This window comes from Festucalex cinctus, chromosome 18 (genome assembly GCF_051991245.1).
Source record: "Festucalex cinctus isolate MCC-2025b chromosome 18, RoL_Fcin_1.0, whole genome shotgun sequence".
In the NCBI taxonomy this organism is placed as follows: Eukaryota; Metazoa; Chordata; class Actinopteri; order Syngnathiformes; family Syngnathidae; genus Festucalex; species Festucalex cinctus.
In genome coordinates, this window is record NC_135428.1 from 13,170,604 (window position 1) to 13,189,906 (window position 19,303).

The 19,303-nt window shown below is 39.0% G+C and overlaps 3 protein-coding genes and 1 non-coding gene across 7 annotated transcripts in view; 1 reads left to right on the forward strand and 3 right to left on the reverse strand.

Annotated features, from left to right (window-relative positions):
• Nucleotides 1–7,102, reverse strand: part of ttc3 (tetratricopeptide repeat domain 3) — a 25,213-nt gene extending 18,111 nt beyond the window's left edge. For both annotated transcript variants that reach the window (XM_077504882.1, XM_077504881.1), the window contains exons 1-15: nucleotides 6,839–7,102; nucleotides 6,057–6,160; nucleotides 5,460–5,517; nucleotides 5,048–5,207; nucleotides 4,698–4,779; nucleotides 4,365–4,418; nucleotides 4,063–4,195; nucleotides 3,293–3,378; nucleotides 3,035–3,129; nucleotides 2,895–2,957; nucleotides 1,170–1,224; nucleotides 829–1,003; nucleotides 698–758; nucleotides 473–593; nucleotides 331–367 (exon numbers count right to left, since the gene is read on the reverse strand). In XM_077504882.1, the coding sequence (XP_077361008.1) occupies nucleotides 331–367; nucleotides 473–593; nucleotides 698–758; nucleotides 829–1,003; nucleotides 1,170–1,224; nucleotides 2,895–2,957; nucleotides 3,035–3,129; nucleotides 3,293–3,378; nucleotides 4,063–4,195; nucleotides 4,365–4,418; nucleotides 4,698–4,779; nucleotides 5,048–5,207; nucleotides 5,460–5,517; nucleotides 6,057–6,160; nucleotides 6,839–6,938 (1,384 nt within the window). In that variant the 5' untranslated portion in view covers nucleotides 6,939–7,102. The remainder of the gene's footprint in view (nucleotides 1–330; nucleotides 368–472; nucleotides 594–697; nucleotides 759–828; nucleotides 1,004–1,169; nucleotides 1,225–2,894; nucleotides 2,958–3,034; nucleotides 3,130–3,292; nucleotides 3,379–4,062; nucleotides 4,196–4,364; nucleotides 4,419–4,697; nucleotides 4,780–5,047; nucleotides 5,208–5,459; nucleotides 5,518–6,056; nucleotides 6,161–6,838) is intronic.
• Nucleotides 7,103–7,549: 447 nt separating this feature from the next.
• LOC144006381 (uncharacterized) lies at nucleotides 7,550–10,073 on the reverse strand. The gene is made up of 3 exons (XM_077505191.1): nucleotides 9,724–10,073; nucleotides 9,196–9,498; nucleotides 7,550–8,584 (listed from the first exon to the last, which is right to left on the reverse strand). The coding sequence occupies exons 1-3, from the start codon at nucleotides 10,033–10,035 to the stop codon at nucleotides 8,123–8,125; spliced, it is 1,077 nt and encodes a 358-aa protein (XP_077361317.1). The 5' UTR covers nucleotides 10,036–10,073; the 3' UTR covers nucleotides 7,550–8,122.
• Nucleotides 10,074–10,925: 852 nt separating this feature from the next.
• rabgef1 (RAB guanine nucleotide exchange factor (GEF) 1) lies at nucleotides 10,926–19,060 on the forward strand. Of its 3 annotated transcripts, XM_077504629.1 has the most exons (10): nucleotides 10,946–11,005; nucleotides 11,101–11,207; nucleotides 12,343–12,522; nucleotides 13,393–13,601; nucleotides 13,870–14,036; nucleotides 14,290–14,377; nucleotides 14,445–14,577; nucleotides 14,649–14,740; nucleotides 15,802–16,058; nucleotides 18,031–19,060. In XM_077504629.1, exons 3-10 carry the CDS (start codon nucleotides 12,344–12,346, stop codon nucleotides 18,433–18,435), a joined length of 1,530 nt encoding a protein of 509 aa, XP_077360755.1. In that variant the 5' UTR covers nucleotides 10,946–11,005; nucleotides 11,101–11,207; nucleotide 12,343; the 3' UTR covers nucleotides 18,436–19,060. The 3 variants fall into 3 exon arrangements, with proteins under 3 accessions (XP_077360756.1, XP_077360754.1, XP_077360755.1); XM_077504630.1 differs by having other exon boundaries at nucleotides 10,926–11,207; nucleotides 16,249–18,182; XM_077504628.1 differs by having other exon boundaries at nucleotides 10,927–11,207.
• Nucleotides 16,181–16,252, reverse strand: trnaw-cca (transfer RNA tryptophan (anticodon CCA)). Its single transcript has one exon. It is a non-coding gene; the product is annotated as a tRNA-Trp (tRNA).
• Nucleotides 19,061–19,303: the final 243 nt, after the last annotated feature.

Sequence of the window (19,303 nt, forward strand, 5' to 3'; positions counted from 1 at the left end):
TCTGTTCAAGTAAATGAATCGGCATTCTATTATATCTGTGGAAGTTGATGCAAGTTCAACAATCAGGAGAGAAAAAAATACAAGGGCAAAATAAAAGAGCAAAATTTGTTTTGAAATATGTCAGTCATTTGGTTAATAAGCAAAGAAGGAAAAAATTACAAAATGAAATCAAGTTTTTCATTTATTGATGTATTTAAATATGATTTTATTTGAAGACTATTTCCACAACCCTAGGCACAGACAAAGTAAGTTAGATGACTCTTTAGTCTGAATTAGACCTATAAATGTATCTTTAGTCTGACTTATATCTAAATTGAAAGTGAAACATACCTGGTTGGTTCTGCTTGTTTATTGTCCCTCCGGCCGCCTGGAAGAACAGGAATAATTTACTGGTAAGTTTCACTTGAAACGACACTAGGTCACTGAATGGGTGTGTCCATCTCTTGCACGTCATCAGCTGTGGTTTACATACCTTGCACGCCCCGTTGTCCTTATTTTTTTTTTTATTATTATTGCTACTGCCATTGCCGTCTTCTTTTCCTGACGACTGCTGCGATTCAACAACAGTCGACTTGTTAGTGGCCGCTGGTTTACTGGGAGGGAAAAGAAGGGTCGGTTTAAGTCACTCTCCATTGTCACCTGCTTTGAAAAACGGGTTAAAAAAAATAATACAAAAATAGCTTCACACTGCTCTTACGTGGCATGTTGCGTTTTCTCCTGTGTTTTGGCTACACTCTGTTTTTTCTTTGAGGGTTCCACTGAAAAGTCAAGATAAAAGTATGAGTTTGGGAGGCAGTGCTCGCAATTCACCCTGCAAGTCAAGCACACCTTTGTTGCCGCTGCTGCATTTTTTAACTTCACTCGTAAACCTCTGAAACTGCTGCTCCAGGTCTTTGAGTCCCTCGCAGTCGTGCTTGCAGAGACTCTGCGCAGACGCGTTGGCACTAAAGGCCCAGTCCACCTCACCCAGGAGGAACAAAGCCTCGCAGTAGCGGTAGTGGCCCTGGAATTCAAACCGTGGAGCTAGTCAGTGGCAAAAAAATAAAAATAAAAAAAAAAATCCCAAAAAAATGCTTATAATATGATATGCTACCACTTTATTTATATAGCACAGTCAAAAGACAACGCCATGCACAAAACATTTTACTATTGGTGGATGACAAAAGTACCTTGGTCCAGTGCGGTTCTATCAGAGTGGCCCGTTTTGCATCTACAGCAGCTTCTCTGAATACATATACATTTAAAAAAACAAAAAAAAAAAACAACTCCAATTAACAATTTTAACAACAATTCCATCCAACATCTGAACCGCTTATCCTTACGAGGATAGTGGGTGCTAAAGGAACACCGACTGTCATGACAAGTTTTCTCTATATTATTTATTTGGTTGTTACTAACAAGTATGAGATTCATGTTCCAAAAATTATTTCCATTTTAATACATTTTGTAGAAACATGCTTGGCCGTACGCCGCCACTGTTATTTACGTCACATCGCATTCAGTGAGTAGTGACGTAGAATTGCGGTGGTTCTCTGCCAGGCAATGTGAAACGCCTATCAAGAAAGCAAGGTAAACCTCGTTCCATTCACAAAGAAACAATGTGCAATGACTCTCCCTCACGTGGTGCTCTCGTCATTCAACAGACGCATTCATGGTCGTCACCTTTAGGAACGTAACGGAGGCTTGTGTTTCACATTGCTTGGCAGAGAACCACCACCATTCTACGTCACTTCCCACTGAATGCATTGCGACGTAAATAACAATGGTGGCGTATGTCTAAAAGTTTCTACAAAATGTATTAAACTTGAAATGATCTTTTAAAAATTAATCTCAAAGTTATGTTAGTAACAACCAAATAAATAATACAGCGCAAACTTGTCATCACAGCCAGGGTTCTTTTTAAAGGAGTACTTGGGCCATTTTGAGCAGTACAGTTCGTTTTGTCCTGAATTAATTTGATAACTTCATTATTGCTCATGTACAATTAATACCTTTAATAAACAATTTCTACACTTGCAGTCGATTGATGATGACATCACCTGTGTTGAGGTAGTAGGTAACGGCCAATCATGACTCACCGGTTTCCTGGGTTTGGTCAGCAAACTGAGCCATGATTGTCATTACCTACTTCCTCAGCACAGGTTATGTCGTCTTCAGTCGACAGCAAAAAAATAAAAAATAAATAAATAAATGAATATAGTTTTTAAAGGTATTAATTGTACATGGAAAAATAATGAAGTTATCAAATTCATCTTGGACAAAATATTAACTTGTCACTGCTGAAAATGGCCCAATGAGTCAAGTATCTCTTTAATGGGTGACCCCCCCTGCGACTAAGTGGGGATTGACTGTACCATTTGGCTACGGCTGCCTGTGGTACGTTTAAATTTGTGGGTCATTTGCAGATAGTAGGTGTCAAGTTGTCAACATCTGTGTTTGAGACCCCAAACCCAACCGCCCTCAATAAAATATCTGCACTCCCAACTAGTATTGTTCCGATACCGTTTTTTGGCCCCCGATACCGATGCCCAGCTTTGCAGTATCGGCCGATACCGATACCATACCGATACTTAAGGCTTTTTTTCCTCAACATGAAAAAGCTGTCCTGCCATTGGTTCAGAGCATTCAAGGGCCAATAGGATATCTTAGATCGGCATGCAGTGAACATGTCACATATCAGTGAATGTCGTGCACGAGCAAGACACAAGATGCTGCATCCGAAATCTTATATTAGAGTTGGAATTAATGGTATCGGCATGTTACTTGTGAGTAGTCACCGATACCACTGTTTTAATGCAGTATCGGCACCTCTGCCGATACCAGTATCGGTATCGGAACAACACTACTCCCAACCCAGTCTTTCGAGAAAAATAATGATTGCCACGTGTACTTACAGGTATTTCTCACAGCGGGTATGACAAAGTGCCCGGTTGCTAAAGGCGATGTGGTTTTCAGGGCTGGGGCAGGAAGAAATTAATTGTCACACTTATTTATAGTCATACAGCCTTGTGTGGGTGGGGAGGGAGAAACGTACTTAATTTTGATGGCTCTTGAATATTCATACTCTGCTTTTTCATACTTCTCCTCCTGAAATAGCTCATTCCCTAACTTCTTGTGGTAGTCACTGGCCTGGATAAGAAGCACATAAAACATCCAGTGGAGCAAGCATTTAAAAATAAACGGATTTTAATTGAACACTGTCAATTTTGAGAAAATGGTGAAGCTGAAGAGCAGGCTACTAATAAAATCAAATGAAGGTGCTGTTACCCAACCTCTTGTAATAAAGTCTTACCGCTATGCTGCGCTCACTGGGCTTTGATTTCATTCCCTCCATCATCCTTATCACGTTCATCCCCATGTGAGAGATGTAACGCAAGTCTAAAAAGAGACAAAGTTAGTGCAAAAGACAATTTCGGAGGCCGTCATCGTGTCATTCGGCGAGAACGCCACAGCTTCGATAAGCATTTATGCCATTACTAATGTAAATGCGGTGTTAACAACAATGAATGCAGTGTTGCAGGAGCCAGGACGACTACCCAACCATTGAGCCATGCTGCCCCTTTATTTATTTTTATGACTTGCCGGCGGCCGGCTCTGTCTCACTGGCTGTAAAACCAGCAAATAGGAGCGTGCAGTGCTGTTACTTGCTGCATTAAGAAAAGCCTAGGTCTGCCGGCCAATGACATGACAGATATCACGGCCCCAATCGGGCTGCTTTTTAGAATCACTGAAAAAGTGTCATGGATGAGCAACAGGTCTGTGCCCAGCTAGGCTGTTTAGGTGTGGAACCGGTACAATGAAAAAGTGGCTCAAGTGATATCAATATTAGGGCTGGGTTTTAAAATAAATTAAAAAAAAACAAATTAAAAAAATATATATATATAAATCTAATAATCAAGATTGAATCAATTTTCCTTTTCGAATCAAACTGAAATCATTTGAATCGAAACACAATCGATTTAGGAAATGTGAATTGAAACCCAGCCCTAATCAATATAGAGACACAGAAATGTTGGCCGGCAGACGGCCGGATAGAAGAGCGTTTGAGCAAAGCCGGCTTACACTCGATAAAGATGAAGGACAACGCTGCGTAGCGAGTGCGCTTGTGGCCCAGCTCCTTGATACGAGGGCGGATGTCAGGCTCTCCCGCCTGCTCTAGTAACTGCAAAGCGTCCTCTAGTGCCCCTGGCAAATTCTGAGTCCACACACAAGCAACAAAACACACACAAACACGTTCAGAGATGCAAGTGACGCAACAGCGAAGCCCTCGGAAATAGATTGGCGAACAAATATGTTGGAATTCCATCTACTCCTGTGGGTCCGCTGCATTATCTAGTAGCATATACACATAGCCTCAGACTTGCCTCACGGAAGCTCGTAGCGAGTAAGATGATATGAGATGAGTTTTCTTTGGCCATCTGAAAGACAAGAGAGAAAGAAAAATCCCCACGTGAAACTAATTTGAGATGAGATTCTTATCTTTTCTGATTTTGGTTGGGGGGGGGGGGGGGGGGGGGGCAGGCAAGAAGACAACCTTGACCGTTCTCTTTTGGCGAATGCAACACACAATCAGTCCAGAACAAGCAGAACATTTTAATGTTATTTATTCAAGCGGACAAGGCCCCAGCAGTGAGTTGAGGCATGGCATCAAGTAGAGTGTAGATCCACCATTTGAAGCATGAGAAAATTGGACTTACAGATCCGACCTCCAGAGCTCTGAGAATTGCCTGCACGGTTTCGATCTTGAACAGCATCTTCAGATTCACAACGTTAGGGTCACTTCACGAGGGACAAGCACAAAACAAAAACAAAAAATTACGGGTGAAATCTAATATATCTGTACTTATGTTATTTTTTTTTATAGCTATTTGCTAATAGTTGCAATACTACAATAAGGCAAACTACTGTAGACAAATTCCTTGTGCGTTTTTACATACTTGGCCAATAAAGATGATTGTGATTCTGATGTTACACGTTTAACGGGTCATCGTCACAAAGACGACAGACGCTGGCTGCCCATGAGAAAGTTTGACATCAACTGACTTACTGTGGATTGAGCAGACCGACGCGCATAGCCCAGTGGTAGGTTTCGTTCATGGCGTCAACGTTCAGCAGGAGGGGCATCCAATAGGTGTAGAGCCGCATCAAATGCCCCGCTGCTTTTTTGACATCCACTGAGATGTGGTTCCAGGAATCAGACACGTAGACTAGTAAGCACAGACACACACAATACACGTAGTTTTGCTTTTGTGGTGTGAGCGACCTTGACGTACGCAAATCAATGTTCACTGCACAAATTCATGAAGGCGACACGTTTTACACTTGTACCATTTTTAAAAAAAAAATAGCTTTGCTAACACAAATCGTCATCAAACAAATACAAGGAAGATGTGTTCAGCATGATAGCTATTTGCAGTGTGGAAGCCAAAGCTTCGATCATTTTTCTTCTCCAGATTTACCTTTAGTGAAGTTGACGGGAGGATGATCAGGACGCAGTGCCTGAATCTTAAAGGGGGCCTGAAAAGAAAATTGCATTGTTTTTTAAAATTATAAAATGCTTTGCCCCACCCTGACAGAGTCCCCAGAATTGTGAATTAAACGATCCATGTTTCCCTTGTCTATGGCAGTTCGTGTTAACACAGCTCAAACAGCACTCTCAAATAGTTTTATACGTCACTAACCCCACCTTTTTCAGTTTTACATGCCACTAGCTCAGCCTGAACTTCACCCTCACAATTTTCAACCCCCCACCCTGGCCACACCCAACTTGTTATAAACAGAAGCACTTGAAATCAGGCAAGCCTTGGCCATGCCCACCAGATCCACCTGTTTGAAGCTGTGCTCACAGTCGAACATCTTGTGGAGCCCGTATTTCTACAATATTGCAGAATTTTAAAAAATAAATAAAATTTTGATAGATTATTAGGGCATCCAGAGGATCGTTGTTGTAGCTGCAAAGCTCGCGTTAAGTCCACTTTAAAAGAATTGAGGAGACAAGAAAAAGCATGAGACTTGACAAAAAAATAAATATGTTCAACTGATGCCTGTCAACGCACTGATTCAAATGTTGAAAATAGGCCATTGTTCTCTTCCCCATCATTGTTGCAGCCCAAGTGCTTGCAATCCGACTCAGTCTCACACATCGGCTCCGGATCCGAATCTGCAAGGAGAATATGTGGCGAGTTAAAGCCATTTTGGATGAAAACAAACAAAGAAAAAAAAAAACAGGGCAACTGAACAATCAAAGCTTTGCGCTGTATACAGAAAGATGATTTAGAAATACAAGTGGGCATCTGATGCAAGAAAGACTGGGTGCTGGAAGCGACAAAGGATAGATTAACGGCAAAATAACTTTCCGAAATGCAGAGTAATTTTTTTATTTATTTTTTTTAGCTGGTACTACTAGCTATTTATTACTGTTCATGTACTTCTTATTGCACTTGTAACACGTGCAAAGAGAAACGTTGAATGGAATCTATTCAAAAACGAGGCCAGGAGACCCAAAGACCCAAGCGTCTATCGATTTTGGGTGAAAGGAAACAAAGATGATCGCTCTACTGTAATTCCCGTAACGATATAAGATGCAAACAACCCATCCTGTGTTCGTAAGCATTGTGTGGGGAAAAAATAGGAAATGTACCATATTAGTTAGCTAGAAGCTAGTTTTAGCATTTAGCAATAAGCATACAAGCTAAGCTAACGCCACACTCCAAAAATGTTGTCGACGGCTACTGCTTCATTGAAAACACAAAATAAGCACGCCAAAAGCCTAAAAAACAAACAAACAAACACCACACTCCACACTCCACACTCCATGTCGCTCTCGTGTTTTTCTTACCACTTTGGTCGTCGACGTCGACGATGAAGTTGTGCCCAAACGAAGAACCATACATAACAAATGGTCGATGTTTGGGGCAGCTTCCGGGAGGAAGAACCATGCTCCACGGACGAAAAGACAAACAGAACCCGCTTGAAATGTTTTACGTTTAAAATAACAACCGTACTTACTTTGGCCCTCCTTCTGGCTGAATAAAATCGACTACATGTGCCAAACTACCCACCAGTCGCACACAAAATGCTGGGGTTCAAATTCAAACAGGACATGACGTCGCAAAAATGGGAGGAGCTGTTCTTTTGTCTCTAACCGAGTGAATAAATAACATGTCCCACTGCCCCCTACAGCAGTTCCAAAATGTAAACGCACAAAATTACAAATAAAAGTTTTAAAAAATGAAATTCTAATGATAATAAAGAACGATTTTAAAAAATATATTTTAAATTTATTTTAAACTACTTTTTCCCTTACCCTGCAATTGGCTGGCGACCAGTTCAGGGTGTACCCCGCCTACTGCCCATTGCCAGCTGAGATGGGCTCCAGCACCCTTGTGAGGAGGAAGCGTTTCAGAAAATGGATGGATGGATCAAATCCATCTATATTAATAATCACATTGAACAGAAGAACATTTTAAATTCTGTATATGCGATGAAAAAAAAAAAACATCTCGACAAGGAGATACTAATATGGATACAGAGAATATAAATACAAATGTGTAGTGTTCATCAGAAACGAGGTTTTATTCCTAAAAAGTACATTTAATATTATGGTAAGCCACTGTAACATTACACATAATTTGAACATCTACAATGCGCTTAAACATGTAGGCATAGAATATTATTTAAATAAGGATTGGATTAAAAATGTATTACACATAAAAAAACTACATTTCTGACCTGAAGTTTAAGCAGTGATTCTTTTGCATGCCACTAGAGGGGGCCCATTTGCCACAAGTTGTTTCATATAAAATTGCCTTATTGTGTACACTATTTTTATTCTATTTAATAATTAATATTTTTATCATTTTTTTTAAACTCTGCTGTGTGCTGTTGTAACACCTGAATTCCCATTCAGTAGATCATTAAAGGGTTTTCGTACCGTTACTTATCTTACACAATTTAACATACAGGCCCTCGTATAAATTAAAAATGACATGTATGATGGACAAAACAAAAAACAAACGTTTTTTTTTTTATTCAGCTATTATGTGTGGCCAATTTTCAAATGATATATGTATTGAAAACACACACACACACACACACACGAGGGATGCTTCTAACTGTTCATCTAGTCTGTATTGATCTGAAAAGCATCCTCCTGGGCGAGCAGTCCCTGAAAGACTTTTTTGGAGTAGAGGAAAAAGCTTCTGCTGTTGTCCAGGTCCTGCGAGTTTATGATGCGCGTCACCAAAGCTTGCTGTATGGCCGGAGACTGGCAGGGGTGGTGCAACACACTGTGACTGACGTTTCTGCCCGGCTCGATGACCAGCAGGCCCCCTTTGGAAGCCAGTTCATCTGTTTTACAAGCTCCCCCGTGGCTTGTCTCGTTGAATGTCTCTGCCTGGCTGATGTTAAAGGACAACTCACTGGAGCAGGTCGTGTTAGCCCGTTGCTGCGGTGCTGACGGTGCCGTCTCCCGAATGTTCCTATGGAGGTAGACGGTGTAACCCTGCACCAGACGGTTGAATGACGTCTTGTAGGACAAACGAAGAGACTCCACCGACCCAAATGGTACAGAATGAAGACGAACCTGGTCCAACAAAAAGCAAAGGTGCAATAGGAGACTCCCAGTCATGTTGGCCAGTATAATAAAAATAATTAAAAATAAAGACATAATTTAAAAAAAAAAGTGCGGGACACTGTGAGTCAAAAAATAGATAAAAATTAAAGCAACAAATGATGTGCAAATAAATATGTACTATTAATAATAATAACAATGGGGCCAATAAAATAAAAAAAATGGCAATTGAAAAATAATTCAAAAAAAGTTTAAAATATGAAAAAGTATCAATATCATGAATTAATAGGTAATGTATTTTTTAATGTAGCAAATATTAATAGTAATAAGGCAAATAAATCAACAGCTTTAAAAATACATACAACATAAAAACAAAACAAACATAAATAAACACAAAAAAATACATTTACAGAAAATAATGAATACATAAAATAATGAATCAAGTAAAAACAAAAGCTATAATACAGAGAAATTACTTGAATTCAAAATTAATAAATTAGAGATTTTTTTTATTTTTTTATTTTTTTAAACAAAATAAGCTAAAATACAATACATTATTTACAACCCTATAAAAAAAAAAAAAAAAAAAGGCATTAAAGACATTTTACAAAGTGTTTACTGACCTGGTGTATCCTCATGTGGAGATGAAGTGCTGCGCCGGTCAACCACTGCTGCATAGATACTGAACTCATCCTCTTCTTCTTGGTCATCCTCTGGTAATGGTCCAGCATTTCCAGTTTGAGCCAGTTGTCGTAGACCTCCGTGGTCTCGGCTATCGTATCCTGGTCGTTGGCGAGACCCGGGATCAAGCTCAGGTAGTTTTGCATAATAACGCCGATTCTTGAAGAGACTGCAATGCCGAAAATCTTTTTGGATGGACTTGTCAGACGTGATTGGCCGGTCTCTGTGGAACTGTTGCTTCTCACCTAATGGATGAATAAAATTATAGACTATAAAATAATTTATTCATTATGAAATGTAATAACTTAAAGAAAAGTAGTTCAACAGAATTTAGAATCTCTATTTTATGTCTGCTTGTGTCGTTATGAAAATATATTCTGAAGTTATGAGTATATATATATTTTTTTTTTTAAAGTTGTGATGTCACAAGAGAACCCAGGTTTTCATAACCAGAAAATAATGTTACCGACCTGTTGGGCAATGTGGTCTAACAGCAAGGACAAAGCCAGTGCCACGACGCCAACCCCTCCGTGCGTGACCCTGCTGCCCCCCAGCTCTCGGTTGAGGCGCAGGCCCAACGCAGCCTGCTGAGCCTCGTTCAGGCTCCTCTGCAGCGAGGCGTATTGGTGCTGCAGCGCGGCGGACGAGTCCAGTGACAGGAAGGTGGTGAGGACCGGCTCCAGGGAGATGTTAGGGATCGCGTTGGCGTCGCGGGCCACCACAAACAGTTCCTGGACGGTGGCCTGTGAGGGAAGGCACAGACTGGAGCCCAGCAGGATCATGGTTGGAGCTGATTGCGTATGTGTGTGCAATAACAAGCTCGTTTCAGTCCACGGTATATTTGACTTTGTGTGTGTTTACTTACAGTCAGTGACGTAAACTCAACCAGCCATTGGAACATCACACAAGTCCAGAGGCAAACAGTGGTGGGAAGTTCCTAGTACTACTACTTTTCCCCTCGCTCTTTTGCCTTCTTTCCATTATGCGCATGTACTCATGAACAATAACGATGCACTCTAATGAGTGGTAAGGTGCCTTTTCAGGGTGTAGGCAAAGTAAGTTATTGAGGGTGAGTCCCTTTTCCACTTCTGGAGACAAAACACTTTTGGAACCAATTCAGGCAGCTGGACTGCTACGAAATATATATATATATATATATATATATATATATATATATATATATATATATATATATATATATATATATATATATATATATATAACACTATGACTTCATGCTCATTGTTGCTCGTCGCCGTTTTCCCACTTAAAAACACACGACAACTTTGTGTTAAAAACCTAAACAAATTAAAAACTATTCATACAAACATGTTTCAAATCAAAATTGCACATGCGTAGATGGTACCGCGGCGCCATCTTGGGGACGACTTTTTTGGTGGGAAAACGGGAAAAAAGTGGAATTTTGTCGAAATAAAAGTGAAGAATAATTTTCACAAGAAAAATAGTGTTATATTTACTAATGTAGATTCGTTGTATTTTCCTGCGAGGATTAAACGTCAACAAGTGCGATGTTCTATTTCGTCCCTCCCGACCGCCAGGTGGCGGTGCTGAAACTAGCACGGAACTGTCGTTTTCTTGGAGGGGGAAAAAAAAATCAAAACCGAAAGTCATTCGGCTATTTCCGCCAATCACGTGACCACGTGGTCCGAGCGTTCGTGTATTCCGGCGTCCGATGACGTAACGGTCAAATCCCTCCCTCTCGTCTGAAGGCTCATGGACCCAATAAAATAGGTACAATGTGGCACATCCTGCTATGTTTCTCGTTAGAAGGATCAAGTGATTTTATTCTGTGGATCATCGTTTAATTTTGTGACCATATCACGAAGGATAATCTCGAAGAAGCTCCTTGTTTTGTCCGGCAAAGTTGGCTGCTATCGGAACTGAAGGAAAAACAGCTTCTACGTTGGCGCATTTGTGCTTAAAAACACAAGAGGTATGCATTTCACATAGAACATTTGTGGTAAATAATTTGTCGCGTTTAAAGTGCACGGGTTGCAGTTCTCCTGATAGTAGACCTGCACGGTTTAGCTGCAGCATGGGGCTAACGTTAGCAACATGCAACTAAAGGTGTAATTGCAACATGAACATGTTTATGGATGCTAAAATGCAAAAGTTAAAAAATGCATCGAGGACTAGAATGCAGATAAATACATCACACATCACAGCATATAATAGCAATGCTTAAATGCCAGGAAAATGATACCCTTGTGGCATTAGGCAGCATAAGGAAACCATCCGTTGTGAAACAATGTTCCCCGCCGTTCATTGTACCTGCTTGATTTATTGCTTTTTTCTCTCTCGGGTTTTTGCAATACACTTGCTGTGATGCCATCACTTGTGGGAAAGGAGAGCCACTTTTGCAACTTTTTGGATGTGAACTGATATGATGGAGCCTACGCTTTGAGAACAGTAAAACACAATGAGCATACTCGTGAACTGCTGTCAACCACAGTTCACATCCCAAAACTCAGACGCGTCACATGATCCCAAGCCCCGCCTCTTAAAAAGCACATAAATCTACACATATATAAATTTTGTATAAGCTTGTCCATCCATCCATCCATCCATAGGTACACCCTGGACTGATTGCCAGCCAATTGTGTTTATAAAAAAAAAAAAAAAAAAAAAAAAAAAAGTATGTTTCACTATTTTATTAAGATTGCTTGACATTTTTGGAAACATATCAAACCTATTATTCTCTGAAAAATTCACTTGCTTTTTTGTGGACAGGCCAAGTTTTGCATTTTGCAAGTTGAGGAGCTTAAAATTTAGACAAAAGTAGTACTTTGCCGACATCTGTGACAACTGTGCACTGTGTGCAGTTGCAATACAGTATAAGCCTTTTGAGGGGGTGTCAAATTACGCACTTATTTTGCTGTTCATGGTATGGCTCAGGGTGTTCACGTTATTGCGTATTATGATTAGACTAATAAAATAAGCTACTTGGACTCTGTGGCGCAATGGTAGATCAGAAGTTTGCGTGTTCAAATCACGTCAGGGTCATTTTGTTCCCCATTTGTGTGCTAGCGGAATTTCATCTTTCCGCAAAAACATTTTCTTTTTCGCAGCATGAGTCAGAAGACGGAGCGACGCGGCATCCACGTGGACCAGTCGGAGCTGCTGTGCAAAAAGGGATGCGGTTACTACGGCAACACCGCCTGGCAAGGCCTGTGCTCCAAGTGCTGGAGGGAGGAGTACCAACGGGTGCGCCAGAAACAGATCCAGGACGACTGGGCCTTGGCTGAAAAGTACGACTTAATATCGTAAAAATAAATAAATAAATACATAAATAAATAAATAAATACAATAAAAATATCGTAGAAAATAAATAAATAAACAATAAGGCCAATCAAAGTAACTGCACTGCACCTCCAAACCATTAGGAGGCCCTAGTCAAAAAAGCGATTGCATGTCTAATTTGTTTGATATGTTGACCAAACTACAGACTCAGAGAGTTTAGTTCTTCTGTAAATATTTTTTTCCCCTTAATATTCATACCAAATTACATTGTTATTTATTTATATAAAATTATTGGGGGGGGTTTATTTATAAAAATGCATTTTGTATGTATTATGTACTATTTTTAGATTTAAAAAAGCAATATTTGTAGATTGTTATATATGTAATATATATGTATTGTAGTGTTGTATTTTTTAAATACATAAGCTATTATTTTAAATTGTGTTGTACATATTTAAAAGTTAAAGGGATACTTCACTTATTTAGCCCATTATAGCAATAAAAAGTTATAATTATAATAATTAATAATTATAATAATTATTGTTTTCTAGGTTTGGTCATGTGACATTCACAAGCTGAGCTGTGATTGGTTACCTGAGCCTTTGTGATGTCATTTTTAGTCGACAGCAAGTTGTAAAATGTGTTTTTAAAGGTACTAATTGTACATGAAAAAAAATAAAGATATCAATTATAGACAAAATATTAATGGTTAACTGCCAAAAATGGCTAAATAAGGAGAGTATCCCTTTAAATACAGCAACTGAGTAGTATGACTTTATTTCTTTACCGTTTGTTAATCTGTAGAGAGTTGTTCAATTTTATTTGAGGAAATATGATCACAAGTGGAGAAAATTATGCCGCGTCCTTAATTGTGTTAGGTTGCAGCGAGAGGAGGAGGCGGCTGCATACGCGAGCAGTCATGGTGGTCCGGCCCAGGCCCAGGCCACGCCACCACCATCATCGCAGTCCCAGTCCTCGCTCGGACCCTTTTCCAAGTTCGAGGAGAAGAAAACCAACGAGAAGACGCGCAAAGTGACGACTGTCAAGAAGTTCTTCAGCCCGTCATCGCGCACTGCTTCCAAGAAAGGTACCATTGAAACCAAACGTGAAAAAAAATGATAGGAAAAATTTCATGCGAGAATAACTTTACTATTTTAATTAATTACTTACTTCAAATGTGGTATGTGTGACATCAATGCAACATGTCTTGTAGTGTCAAGGAGATTGCAAGAAGGCAAAGTCCACATTCTTGATCCACAAACAGGCAACATTCTGATAACAGAACAATCGGAATCAAAGTCTAGAACCAAGACAACTTTCTTTTTTTTTTAAATTACCTTTTTCCCCGTCATCAGACTCCCCTGAGGTGAAGACGAGCAGCCCATCCATGAGTCGCCATGCCAGCTTCGATTCGGACCAGGTGTCAAAGGACTTTGTGGAGTTCCTGAAGAACCTACAGCGGCCCGGCCGGGAGATCCACAAGCAGTGCCGCAGCTTCCTGCTCAGCATGTCCAGCAAGAAGGTGAACTGCTTCACAAAAAGTCCTCAGTGTGTCTACAAATATGGCTGACATGCTGTAAACACATTGCACAAAAATGGCGGACAATCTGCGTTCTACAAATATGGCTAACACTTGCGAGACACTCCATAAAAATGGCAGGACAGGCTACAATCCACAAACAAATTGTACAAGGTCAAATTTACTGTACAAATACAGCCGACATGATACAACGTTCTCCACAAAAATGGCCGACATGCTAACGACACGGTTTTAGTTTCAGGAACTGAACGCAGAAGAAGTGTCGGAGTGCGTTCAGGACTTCTACCAGGGCCTGGCCGACCGCTTGATGAGTCACTTCAAAGGTGGGCCTAGGAGAACATCTCATCATGCGTGAAAATGTGACGGATGCGTGATTGCAGCGTTCCCCAGGTTCGTCCGAGTCCGTGGAGCAGGTGATGGACCAAGTGGAGAAGTACATCATGACTCGTCTGTACAAAAACGTCTTCTGCCCGGAAACCACCGACGACGAGAGGAAGGATTTGGCCATGCAGAACCGGATCAGGTGGGCGTCGCGCGTCTTTCTCTTCTTGCTAACGTCGGCCGCCTCAATGCTTGCTGCGGTTTGCCTTGCAGAGCTCTTCACTGGGTCAACATCCAGATGCTTTGTGTGCCCATGGACGAGGAGATTCCAGAAGCCTCAGAGAACGTGGTCAAAGCCATCACAGGTAACTTGGGCAGCTTTACTTTGGAATTCCTTGTCTCTATTTACTCAAATAAAGTTTCTCCTCTGTAATAAATGCCACACTTCCACCTGTGTCATCCACTTGAACTAATAATCAATCAATTTCCCTCGGTGAAATCTGGGACTGTTGCCGTAATGAAAACCTTACCACTAACAAATGCCAGTCTAACACTTTGTAGTTGCGTTACTGCACCGAAGCTCAAATTGAGAAAAGGATCTCAGACTGGATTATTTATGTTACTATGATAAAACACCCTACATTTTATTATTTTTTAAACTTAATTTTAAATGTATTTTTTTAATTTTACGTTTTAATTTTAATTGTTCTAATTTTAAAAATGTAAAACATTTTTTAATTTAATCTCTAATAAATGTGTGGGAATGTTTGCAGTTCCATTAGAGGAAATAAAGCCTATAAGAATGTGAGGAAATTATGTCTATAAGTTAGCATGTGAGAGTTCAATCTTGAGTCACTGTTAAAAAAAATAAAAAATTAAAAAAATTAAAAAACACTGTACATTTTTATACATTTGTAATTTTTTAAATTTAATTTAAAATTTATTTTTTTTTAAATTTAAATGTTTTTAATTTTGTTTTAATTAAAAAACAACATTTTTTCAAATTTAATATTTGATAAATGTGTGGGAATGTTTGCAGTTGCATTAGAGGAATTAAGGCCTTAATGTGAGAGCTCAATCTTAAGTCTGTTAAAAAAAAAAAAAAAACATGCTCCTGCTTTTTTTTTTTTTTAAATGCGACCTTTAATAAATGTGTGGTATTGTTTGCAGTTGCATTAGAGGAAATAAAGCCTTTAAATATGTGAGAGCTCAATCTTGAGTCTCAGTAATAAATACCTTCGCTGTTTTTAAAAACGCCTTACCTCTAATAAACGCGTGGGACTGGTTGCAGTTGCATTAGAGTAAATAAGGTCTACAAGTACAGTATGTCAGAGTACCTTCATTCTTTTTTTAAACGCCTTACCTCAGCTAAACTCCCGCTACTATCATGTATTTGTTAACCCACCCCCATGTTGCCCACCTCCAGACATCATCGAGATGGACTCAAAGAAGGTCCCACGCGACAAGCTGGCGTGCGTGACGCGCTGCAGCAAGCACATCTTCGCCGCCATCGGCAGCACCAAAAGCGAGCCGGCATCGGCCGACGACTTCCTGCCGGCGCTCATCTATATCGTCCTCAAGGCCAACCCGCCCAGACTGCAGTCCAACATCCAGTACATCACGCGCTTCTGCAACCCCAGCCGGCTGATGACCGGCGAGGACGGATACTACTTTACCAACCTGGTCAGCTTTCCTTCCTTCCTTTCAATTAGTCACACTTAAATAAGTTGAAAGTGACTCAAAAAGAACCTCTGGTTTTGCGTATTTAAAAAATTTTGTTTTAAAAAAATAAAAAAATAAAGTAATGACCCTGACGTGATTTGAACACGCAACCTTCTGATCTGGAGTCAGACGCGCTACCGTTGCGCCACAGAGTCGGTTGCCTGGAGACAGACCAGAAGACAGCTGACACTTGTCATGTGAGCCGCTGCAGTGCAGGGAAAGATGGGAGGGGGAGAGCGGACCAATGAAAAGATAAGCTGCAGTTTATTCGTTGCTGACACACTCCACACACGTGTTGGACAGGTTGCAAGAAATAAAATAAATCCACAAATATGGCGGACATGATGTAATAATGAAATGAATCAAATCCAGATAGCGCTTTGCGTGGCACGCAGAAACATTTAATGAGTGTTATGTTGCCACACAATCCACAAATATAGTATATATGATATTTAAAAAAATAAATAAAAAAAAAATGCTCCAACATGGTGTATAGGATGTAGTAGTAGTAATAATAATAATAATAATAATAATAATAATAATAAAGCCAACCGTGGGAGAATAAATATCCTCAAACAGTACTTATGATTTTTTTTTTTTTAAATGGTGAACATATTGGAAAAAATGTCTCACAAAAATGTCAGACAATTGAACATGATGAAAAAAAAAAAAAAAAAAAAGACAATTCTAAAAATGCTCAAAAAAAAAAAAAATCACAAACATGGTAGACATGATTTGAAAAACAAAATGGTAGACATAAATAAAAAAAATTCACAAAAATGGCGGACATATTGGAAAAAAAGTCTCACCAGAATGTCATTGACAATTGGACATGTTAAAAAAAAATAGTAGACAATTTAAAAAATATAATGCTCAAACATGGCAAAAAAAATATCAAAAATATGGTAGACATGATTTGAAAAACAAAATGGTAAACAAAAAAAAAAATCCACAAAAATTATGGACATAGTGGAAAATAGTCGCACCAAAATGTCATGGACAACTGAACATCATGTATTTTATTTTTTTTTATTATTATTTTTTTTTAATTGTAGACAATTTTAAAAATATAATGCTCAAACATGGCAGACATAAAAAAATAAACATGGTGGACATGATATGAAAATCAAAATGGTAGACATAAAAAAAAAATCCACAAAAATAGTGGACATATTGGTAAAAATGCAAATGCGGTAGTCACGATGTTAATAAAAATAAAAAATAAAAAAATAAAAAAGATGTACATTTTGATATACATGACATGATGTACTAAAGTCCACAAAAGTGATGGTGGACATAATGTAATAAATATATATTCTCAAACATGTTTGAGAATATAATGGACAAAAAGTCCACAAAAATGGTGGACAAGATGTAAAAATAAATAATCCTTAAAAATGGTGGACATATTTTTGAGAAAAAAAAAAAAAAAAGTCCTACAAATGTGGTGGACATTGGACATGATGTAAATAAATAAAAAAAATAAAATAAAAGAATAAAAACTTTGTGGACATAATTTTAAAAAGATAAAGCTCTGACATGCAGACATGAAAAAAAAAAAACATACATGACGGGCATTGATTTGGAAAAATAAAATAGTGGACATAAAAAAAGAAAAAAAACCTCATGATGACATGACATATGACACGATGTAAAAAAAATAATTTTCAAACATAGCAGACATGAAAGAAGTCCACAAAAAAAGGCTGATATGTAAAAAAAAATACAAATAAAAATAATAATAATAATAATACAAATAAATCATACATACATACATACATACATACGTGGGGGAAAAAAAAATCCCCGTTGCAACACACGCCACAAACATGGCGGACATGATGCAACCCACTCTACAAAGATGGCAGCCTAATATAATCACATACCCCAAAGTGTTGAAAAACATCAACATGCTGTGGTTGTTTTTGTCCAGTGCTGCGCGGCAGCCTTCATTGAGAAGCTGGACGCGCAATCCCTCAACCTCACCCCGGAGGAGTTCCAGTCCTACATGTCGGGCCAGGCCTCGCCGCACTCCGACTGGAACCGCCCCGAAGCCCCCTCCGGCCTGGACTCGGATACCCCACCCCCCAACCCCGCTCTGGCCCAGCTCCGACGTAACTTGGACCTCCTGTCGGAGCTGGACGGCCGCCAGGGGGCGCTGATGGAGGCGGCCCTCAAGCTGCGGGCCGAGATGCTGTCCTGGCCCGAGAGCGTCGCGCGGGAGGTGCGGGACGCCCTGGAGAAACACCCGCTGAAAGTGAGCCGACCCGCCGCCAACAACGCTGACGCCGCCGACCTGCTCCCCGAGCCTGTGGCGGCCCAGGTGTTTGCTGGGTAATGGAGTCCAAACATTCCACGCTTGAAGTCCGCGCATTCCTTGTCATTTTCATGATTAACTCCACTACATGCGCTGTGGCCTCACTCTCAACTATACAAACTTGAAGGTGGGAGTTAATGCTGCTATTTTTTTTAATGACTTTTAACATATGAACTGCGTTTTAATTTTTTTATATCACTATACAAGGTCACATGATTGGGTACACCTCATTTCAAGAAAAGGCGAATAAAAAGTTTATTTTATTTTATTTTTTTTGATAGTTGAGAACTAAATTATAATGAACATTTCACTCAGTCCATAGTTACAAAAATCTGCAAATCAATTTACTTTTCAGTTTATTTTGCCTAATATGGCAACAAACTAATATAAACAAATTGGTAAGAAAGTCTTTGAAAAATCCGCTATTAGCAAGTGCTCATTTGATTATTTCAAGACATACTTTTTGAGTTGCGATTTTTACCAATATGTGTATTGTTGTTTTTTTTTTTTATTGAGCAAAAGTATTTTCTTTATTCTATATATTTATGTATTATAGATTTTGAAAGTAGATTTATTAAAGACGACTTTAGTATGTCTTTGTTGTTCCGTATAATGTTTACTTTATTTTGAAAAAAAGAAAAAGAAACATATCACAAATTATATTGTATAAAGCAGATTTTTCAAAAATGAATATACCAATATGTTTATTGTAGTATTTGTTGTTTTATTTAGAAAAAGAAACAAAAAATTAATAAAGAACTTTTCAACAAAACAAAACATTTATTGGTAAAATTATTTTTGAAAATAAAAAAAAGCTTTTTTTTGTGTATTTATTATTTTATTTTACAAGTATGTTGTTGATTCTATTTTATTTTTTTATTTATTTTTT